The following is a 9,585-nucleotide window of genomic DNA, read 5'->3' on the forward strand; positions in this document are numbered from 1 at the left end:
TCTCAACCCTCTAACCTATGTAAAAAAAAAAGCAACACACAAGACGCACAGTAAAAATCCGTTTAAGAATATGCAGATTAGAGACCAGTTGCTTTATCATTTAAGAACTTTTATTAGATTTTTTGTAAGTTAATGCATTTATATAATTACTTCTTCTTCTTCAACTGGTTTTCCAAAGAGTATAATCACCATTCTTATGACGTACTTTTCTTCTGGGAACAAACTGCGCATGTCCAATGATTGACTGGACAGGGAAGAAGAACAGTACATTTGTCTCAAGTATTTGTTCAGACTTCTTAGGTTTTTATGTATTTCATAAAATCTCTTCTAATACTGACTCTGACTTACAATATTTGAACTATCACATGATTCTTTTGTAAAGATTGTACTCAAGATTTGTGATTTCTCTGTAAAATAAAGAAGTAAAAGTTCAAGTTAGGATTATAATATAATGACAAGCAAAACATATTTGTAGAAAAACTCTAATTTTCTACTTTTCTACAATACAGTACAGATACTCAAATATGTCAATTTATCTAAATTTGCTTGTGAATTATTATGCGATTTTGTTTACATGCAGAACTCATAAGTTAACTGTTCCGTTTGTCAATATTTATTTTCTATATTTGTAATCGTTTCAATATTAATAAGATTATAGTATTACTTTTGGATGTTTTCAGTAAAGCAACTTTTCCTCTTGCTTTCTGGATATCTAGATCATTTTCAGGAAACTTTTTATTTGTACAGTCTTGTATCTTGACCATTATCTGGTGAGCATCTCCCGTTTCAGTCACTTTCATCAAAATATTTTTTCTAACTTTCTGTGAACACCGCTGTAAATTAAGATGTAAGGCATATAAACGTTTTGTTTTAAAAAGTTATCAAAGGTACCATGATAATAATTTAGTATGCCAGACGCGCGTTTCGTCTAAATAAGACTCATCAGTGAGGCTCATATCAAAATATCATAAAGCCAAATGAGTACTAAGTTAAAGAGCATTGAGGATAACAATTATTTTTGGAAGTAGTGAATGACGTCGTTCGGAATCATCTGCAGACTAAACGCGAGTCTGGCGTAATTATAAAATTTAACTAATGATATACTCTTGGTCAACATCATAAACTAAAGACAGTTAAAAGGGACCGAGGAATGATAGATGGTCATCGTCATACATTATAGACCGTTAATTAAAATGATCGAGGAATGATAAAATGATGATAGGAAGAGGCAATATCTTGAAGCCAACTAATTGATATATATTATCTTGTATTTGTTTACACTACTACCGTATTACGGTACTATAGTGGGTTATTTTCGCGGAATGTAAATTTTCCCTTGTTTTCGTGGATAGAACACAATCGCCAAAATAAATTCCGCCAATTCAAAAGTGTTCATGCAAAGTTATTGATAAAAGTTTTGAAAATAATAAGCGCCAAAATATTTCGTACACTTTTCTCAATGAAAATCGCGAAATGTTACACCCTCGAAAATAATCCGCTATACGGTATTATGGCGAGTTCCGATTGTAAATGTATACGTATGGTTTTTGATGTCGCCCCTAAAGTATGGATTTTGATGTCGCCACTTGGGAATGGATTTCAAATTAGACTGTCCATCATTAAAAAGTTGAGAGGCAAGCCTTAAATTTAAGAAAGTTTGCAATTTAAAGAATTGCAATTAAAAGAAACTGCTGTAACAAATTAATAACAATAATTAGTAATGTGGTGTGTATGACTAAGTAAGACAAACATAATAAGTCTAACCTCAATAAATACTTGTGTTAATGCTTTATACACTAAAAGATAGTAGCAAGCACTCGTCCATTTGGTTTCATCTTTGTTAGTTAAAAGTTCCAGCATATAGTAGCCTGGATCATCAGGAGTAGTGACAGTAATCGTCACTTCCTTTCCCTGTATTGTGTTTGAAATAGAACAGTCCACCATGCTAGTGGTATCTCTTTTCAAAACAATACCATTTGAATTGTAAAGATTGGCTTTGATTTTGAAACATTCCAGCAATTTATAACCGACTCGAAATTTCAGCTTCAATGTATTATTCATTTCTAATTGAATGACACCATTTTGATATGTTGGAGATATTAATCCACCTATTCTCGCAAATGGCCCGGGTCCTAGTCCTACACGCCCAGGATCGACAGCTAGTGGAACGGGGTCTTTGTAGGTTTCCTTGCAAATCAATCTAAATTGACAAATTGCCGTAAGAGGTTTGTGCAATTTTCCACCATAAAATACAATTCTGTAAGTTCCTTTGACAGGAAGTAAAACTTTGCATACCCAAGAGGTATCATTTCTAACAAGAAAAACTGATCTTTGAAAATAGTCATGGCCATGTATATGTGAGTCTTCTCTTGTCTCGCCGATTGATTCAAGAAGATTTAAATCGTACCACAGGACCAGATTGTTCACTGATTGCTCAGTACCATGTAGTGTGATAGATACCTTCCCTTTTGTTGATGTTAATCTGTATTGTCGTTTGCTTGTCAATCGTAGGCCTGTTTCCCACCACGTATGGTGATATAACTCTTGTTTTAAGAATTGCTTTTCAGTAATCGGATCCGGAAGTAGTTGCCATTCAGTATCATCAGGGAAAAGCTCGTAGATGAACTGCTCTGGCTTTGGGTTAATGTAATAATCTAGGAAAGAAGTTTTCAAAATTTCAACATCGCGCGTATTCAAGTCCTCAGTTGTAGACTTTAACCATCCTTGCGGGAATTTTCCAGAAAGAGCACGACAGATTCGGTAAGGATGAACAATTTGCCACGCTCCATTGATTTTTACTACCGCCCATTCTGACGATGCCACGTTGTCATATCCATCCGTTTTGTAGACACCTTTAACTTTGAAACATTTTATGCCAGCAGCCCTATATTTAAAAAAAATATGATTTACTGAAAAATGCGACCAGAAATGATATATATATATAACAGTTACTAAGCACATACATATATTGAATAATTTTGTTTGATTAAGTTGGCTTGCATTCTCATAAAAGTACAGATCTCTACATACCATGTTATTTATATATTCATACTTGTCTAATTGGCACTCAAAGCACATATTTTTATTTCTTTATAGTTTATACTTTAGATTTGTACAGTAGCAATGAAATTATCGTACTTCTCTGTTGCTCTTTTGGTTCAAAAGTTGAAAATTATGTGTTCGACTCAGTTGAATTGTCATTTTTCTCTGACAGAATCTTTTCAATCTTTTTGATTTTATAAATGAATAATAAGGAAATGAGAATTTTTAGATTTTATAACTATTTCGATCTGAGCGTCACTGATTGGTCTTGTATAGACAAAACGCGCGTCTGGCGTATTGGATTATAATCCAGGTACCTTTGATAACTATTTAGACCAAATAACCATTTACAAATTTTAAAGTGGAGTAAAAGGTCAGAAAAGGACAGCGCCGAAACAGCGGAGGAAGGAGGATTCACCTGAAGACGGAACCACGCATCTTTCCAACAGGATGTATTAAGGTAATTTATACTTACCAACAAAGTAGTATAAAGATCGAATTGTAGATATTCAAATTTTTCTTGAGTAGGTTCAAATACTCATCTGGTGATCGGCTGTCATTTTCTTTCAGATCATTCGAAGGTAACGTCTCGGCATCTGGAATATCTAATCCACCTAGCCATGTTAAAAAGGAGCGGATTAGCAGCTGATGTTTGTCCTTTTTATCTTGTAATGGTATTTCAAAGTATCCCAGTAGAGCCTTGAAACTTTTAAGGAATGACTTTGGAACCTGAAAAAGTATGAATTCAAAATAAATACTTATGATTCAATATGGGGCATAGAATCTTGAAACTTTTAAGGAATGACTTTGTAACCTGAAAAAGTATGAACTGAAAATAAATACTTATGACTCGATATGGATATAGATCCTTGAAACTTTTAAGGAATGACTTCAGAACCTGAGAAAAGCTGCATGAGATAAAGATATATTCTTATTTGATATATACTGATCTTAACTTATTAAGAATCGAAGTTCGGTCGATACTTTCAAATAGTACTTGATTTCAAAACATAAGAGCTGGACGATCCTTATCAACGTTGTTCAGGAACACTTGATCTGCATTTCAAATCGTTATAATTTCATGTATTTTTAGTCACTTATCCTAAGGCTTACTTATTACCGGAATGTTGGCTTTTCTGTTACCAGTTTTCCCGTCACTTCTATGTCCATGTTCCATTGATTTGTAATGTATGTATGAGTGTTTGTGTGTATGTTTGTGTGTGTGTTTGTTGCTGATCTTTTGACTGTTATTGATCTACATACCTGCTTTGCATGACTGTCGATATTCTGTACTGTTTCAATAGTTTCAGAATTGTAGTCATCGTCCTAAAATAGTTATAAAATGTAATTCAAATACTTCAAATTTTCAATTTTTGTTGGTAATGTTTTAATTGACAAGTTCATTCTATCGTACATGATTAATGATCTTCACAGTAATTTAAGTCTCAGTTGTTTTCATTTTGCTTGCTTGCTATTTATTTATTTGAAAGCGACATTTTCTCTCTAATTTCCTTTGCTAAATTATGAGGATTTGAATGTTTTTTTTCGAGAATAATGGGCAAACAATATAAAGAATAGGTCAAATGTTAAAGAATTTAAAATAATGAGGTGCTTAAATAAAAAGAATAGAAAATAACGGGTTAAAAGTATGAATATTATGAAGAGAAAACTGGTACTTTATAGAACCAAAATATATCTTGTACACTGCACAGTGTCCAGAAAAATCAGAAGAGACGAATTTTATCTCATGAACATGTATGTTGTAATCTCAAAATAATTGAAAACATGATTAAACAGAATTTTTATCAGAGATTTTAACTACAATGGTACCACTAGAGTACCAGGAAATGCTAGCTTTTCCGGTGCATTAGAACCCATCCCTGTTTTCAGTTGGGATAATTTTGCTCATTCTTTAGTTTTAGGTGTCCTGTTTGCCTGCCCTTTTTTCTTCTTTCTGTCATAGTTCATGTCTGTCTTAATTCTACTTTTGGTTTTCAATCTGACCATTTTTTGTTTATATCTTTTCGGGCTTTTTTCAAATTTTTTACTTTTTTGTGTTTATATTTTACCGTGTCCAGTACAGCTAAACAGTGAATTTATTTTAACTATTACATGCCAGAACAGAGAATATATTATAATGACATGATCATGAAAAGATGAATAAATTAGCTTTTATAACTGCAAATAAACTCACCACAGATATCAGGATTAAAATTTTAAATTTACGCCAGACGCGCGTTTCGTCTACAAAGACTCACCAGTGACGCTCAAATAAAAAAATGTTTAAGAGGCCAAATAGAGTACGAAATTGAAGAGCATTGAGGACCAAAATTCCTAAATGTTTTGTCAAATACAGCTAAGGTAATCTATTCCTGAGGTGGAAAAGCCTTAGTTTAAAAAAAAATCAATGTTTTGTTAACAGTTTATTTATAATTATGATCATATCAATGATAACTAAACTCAACACTCGGGGAAATAAATCTCAAACAGCATAGGCATCGACCCAGTGGTTGCAAATAAACACATCATAGATACCAGGTTTAAAATTTTATATTTACGCCAGATGCGCATTTCGTCTACAACTGACTCATGAGTGAAGCTGGAATCAGAAAATGTTTAAAAGGCCAAATAGAGTAAGAAGTTGAAGAGCATTGAGGACCAAAAATTCCTAAAAGTGTTGCCAAATACAGCTTTAAAAGAGGGACGAAAGACACCAAATGGACAGTCAAACTCATAAATCTAAAACAAACTGACAACGCCATGGCTAAAAATGAAAAAGACAAACAGAAAAACAATAGTACACATGACACAACATAGAAAACTAAAGAATAAACAACACGAACCCCACCAAAAACTAGGGGTGATCTCAGGTGCTCCGGAAGGGTAAGCAGATCCTGCTCCACATGCGGCACCCGTCGTGTTGCTTATGTGATTACAAATCCGGTAAATAGTCTAATTCGGTAGGTCAAATTCATGAAAGGGAAGGGGATTGTAGTTACGACGTAAGGAACATATCCGATATCATTTGTGAAACGGTTATTCCATAACGGTCAACCAACTCGTGATGGCGTCCGTAAAATTTACGAAGGGATGATTTCAACTTCACCATTTGGAACTCTTGGTTTAATAGCTTCCTTGTGAGCAGTAACCCTCTATCAAGAAAATCATGATAGGAAATGCAAGCACGGGAATATCGTATCAATTGGGAGATATATACCCCGTATGCAGGTGCTGTTGGAATGTTGCTACTTAGAAATGGAAAGTTCACAATTGGAAAGCTGAAATCATCTCTTTTGTCGTAAAGTTTTGTCTTCAACCGACCCTCATTGTCAATTTCGAGATGTAAGTCAAGATATGAAGCCGACTTAACTGTATCTGTAGTATCCTTTATCTCCAATTCGATGGGATAGATGCGATCCACATAGTCACCAAATTTTGAATTGTTTAGTGAAAGAACGTCATCTATATAGCGGAAAGTAGAGTTAAAGGATATTGCTAACTTCTTATCTTTCTTCCTAAGAAGTTCCTGCATGAAGTCAGCCTCATAATAATAAAGAAACAAGTCAGCAAGTAGAGGGGCACAGTTTGTTCCCATTGGGATGCCGACAGTCTGTTGAAAAACACGTCCTCCGAACGTAACAAATATGTTGTCAATCAAGAAATCAAGCATCTTGATAATATCGGTTTCAGAGAATTTTTTGTTTGAATCAGAATGGTTCTTTACAAAGTATGATTTATCCCTCCCTAAGACAAGATACTTGTATCTACGTTGGCCATTCTTTTTTATGAAGCAAAGTAATACCAACTCTTTTAATTTGTCTTTTAGTTTGGAATGTGGAATACTTGTGTAAAGAGTAGAAAAGTCAAATGTTTTAATACTGTTACAAGATGAAAGAGAGTTAGATTGTATGTACTCTAAAAGATCTTTGGAATTTTTAAGTATCCACATCTGATTCACGCCACCTCTAGAATAGGCAGTTTCACAATAACTTTGTAGCCCGTCTTTGATTGCTGATAAAATGGATGTTAATAATTTAGAAAGGGGTTTCGTGGAGCACTTGGAAGACCCAGCAATATACCGTTGTTTGTAGGGACACTTATGTAGTTTAGGTATCCAATACAGTGATGGAAGATCCAGTTCTTCATCTGTGGTTGAAATGCCAAAGGAACAAAGAACAGACCTATGATTATCCAGGATTTCCTCTTTGGTAAGTGTCGTGAGGGTATATGTTGGGTTTCCAAGTGAATTGTCTATACCTAATTCGTTTATCAAGCAATTAATGTAATGACTTTTACAGATAAAAACGATGTTATTTGGGGCTTTGTCTGCGGGGACAACAACATATTCATCATGGAGGTCAGATAGGTGTTTAGCAACATTTGGATCTTTGAAGATTGACGTAGCCTGGGCATTGATGGACCCATTCAGTTTCTTAATTCTGATTTGTATTAACGACCTCACTGCCTTAATCCATTCGGATAGAGTGTCTACGTCTTCCTTCTCGCGCTTAGCCCATTGCCTGGCATAATCCTCGACTGAATCCATCAAAATTTTAAAGTTGTGTTTCCAATTGATGGATTTAGGCTCACGATATTTCGGACCTTTCGATAACACGTTTCGTAGAGAAGTGTTATTAACAATGTTGAGGTCACCGGTAATAACGTGGCCAGCAGGATTATATGTGAATTGGGAACTAGCACAAGTGCAATCAGGAGGTTTAGACTTGAAGTCGTCAATATCGAGATCCTGCAAAACGCGTTTGTAATTGAAAATTTTAGTTGCAATAGGTTTGGTATAGGTATAAGGTAATGTATTCCTGAAGTAGAAAAGCCTTATTTAAAAAAAAAATCAATGTTTTGTTAACAGCTAAGTTATAATTATGAACATATCAAAGATAACTCAAGTTAACACAGAAGTGCTGACTACTGGGCTGGTGATACCCTCGAGGAAATAAATTCCACCAGCAGTGGCATCGACCCAGTGGTTGCAAATAAACTCATCATAGATACCAGGATTAAAATTTTATAGTTACGACAGACGCACGTTTCGTCTACAAAAGACTCATCGGTGACGCTCGAATAAAAAAATATGTTTAAAAGACCAAATAGAGTACGAAGTTGAAGAGCATTGAGGACCTAAAAGTTTTGCCAAATACAGCTAAGGTAATCTATTCCCTTAGTTTTTCAAAATTTCAAGGTTTTGTTAACAGTTAACTTATAATTATGAACATATCAATGATAACTCAAGTCAACACAGAAATTATAATAATAACGTACCTCGTCAACCGAAAAAGTATTTGCATCGGTGTCATATTCAGCCTCAGAATCATCATTATTGTCAGAAGAAATAACAATGTCAACAATTTTAAATGAGGGCAACAACGCTTCTTCTAAGATACTAGCACACACACCCATTTTATATGGTTTACTTTTTGTACAGTTACATGTATCCTGTATATTTTGTTTAATAATCGACCCATAAGATATATCTACGTAACAATAATAATGTACGCCTCAATGTCGCATGTATTTAGCCAACCATGGGAATGTTATATTCGTCAAACGTCAAAATGATAATTAGTTTTCACTCCTATATAGACAGAATTTTATAAATAACATTTAATTTTATGACATATTTATAGTAATACCTGTTAAACAATTAGGCCAAATCTTTTATAGTCATATTTTAACAAAGAATGATTATTAAAATGCTAATCATTTGGCACTGTTTTAATTTATGTTTCTTCACCTTTAAGCTTTGAAATAAATATTTTTTTTTGAATTTCACAGCTATTATAAAATGATTTTTTTTTATCTAAATCAAAAAGAAAGATTTATTATAGTATTACCTTTGCGGTTTTTACTTAAAGTTACTAAATAATAGTGACATGTTTTGTTAACTTAACTATTGCTGAGTACCGTTTCTATTGCAGGATGTCCTATGAGTTGTTCTAAATGCTCACTTTCGTTCTGCTTGAGCGACCCACAGCCTACTTCCTTTTCAAAGGTAAATTCAGATTTGTTAAAGCTTTGCTCCCCATCAATATCATCTGACGACTGCACTATCTATTAACAAATTATTTAGATAATACTTGATAAAAAGTTGGTTAATAAATAATAAATGCAAAAATAACAAAGGCCACAACGGATCCATTTTTTTCGTTTTTCGTTATTCTTAAAAAATAAATAAGGCCGTTAGTTCCTCGTTTGAATTGCTTTACATTGTCATGTCGGGGCCTTTTATTGCCGACTATGCGGTATTGGCTTTGATCATTGTTGAAGGCCGTACGGTTCTATATAGTTGTTTATGTCTGTGTCATTTTGGTCTCTTGTGGACAGTTGTCTCAATGGCAATCATACCACTTCTTTTTTATTTCATTTTGTTTTATCTCTATTTAAGTTCAAGAATTACTTTATTCTAAAAGATAAGCGGAAAGCGATATGCAAACGCATAGAGAAAGGTCAAATAAATTCATCATAGATACCAGTACTAAATTTAGTATACGCTGGAATCCAGAAAACTTGGAAGAGAAAATTCAATGA

At 33.8% G+C, this 9,585-nt stretch overlaps 1 protein-coding gene across 1 annotated transcript; it reads right to left on the reverse strand.

Moving 5' to 3' along the window:
• Positions 1-327: 327 nt before the first annotated feature.
• Positions 328-8,457, reverse strand: LOC134694222 (hillarin-like). Its single transcript, XM_063555220.1, has 6 exons — positions 8,320-8,457; positions 4,306-4,368; positions 3,581-3,771; positions 1,765-2,884; positions 665-833; positions 328-407 (listed from the first exon to the last, which is right to left on the reverse strand). Exons 1-6 carry the CDS (start codon positions 8,455-8,457, stop codon positions 328-330), a joined length of 1,761 nt encoding a protein of 586 aa, XP_063411290.1.
• Positions 8,458-9,585: the final 1,128 nt, after the last annotated feature.

This window comes from Mytilus trossulus, chromosome 13 (assembly GCF_036588685.1).
Source record: "Mytilus trossulus isolate FHL-02 chromosome 13, PNRI_Mtr1.1.1.hap1, whole genome shotgun sequence".
NCBI classification, from domain to species: Eukaryota; Metazoa; Mollusca; class Bivalvia; order Mytilida; family Mytilidae; genus Mytilus; species Mytilus trossulus.

Coding starts and splice junctions, on each gene's coding strand:
- LOC134694222 (XM_063555220.1), bottom strand. CDS start 8,457: ATGGGTGTGTGTGCTAGTATCTTAGAAGAAGCGTTGTTGCCCTCATTT. Junction 4,369..8,319: donor ATACTTTTTCGGTTGACGAG/GTACGTTATTAT, acceptor TAACTATTTTAG/GACGATGACTACAATTCTGA. Junction 3,772..4,305: donor TCGACAGTCATGCAAAGCAG/GTATGTAGATCA, acceptor ATACTTTTTCAG/GTTCCAAAGTCATTCCTTAA.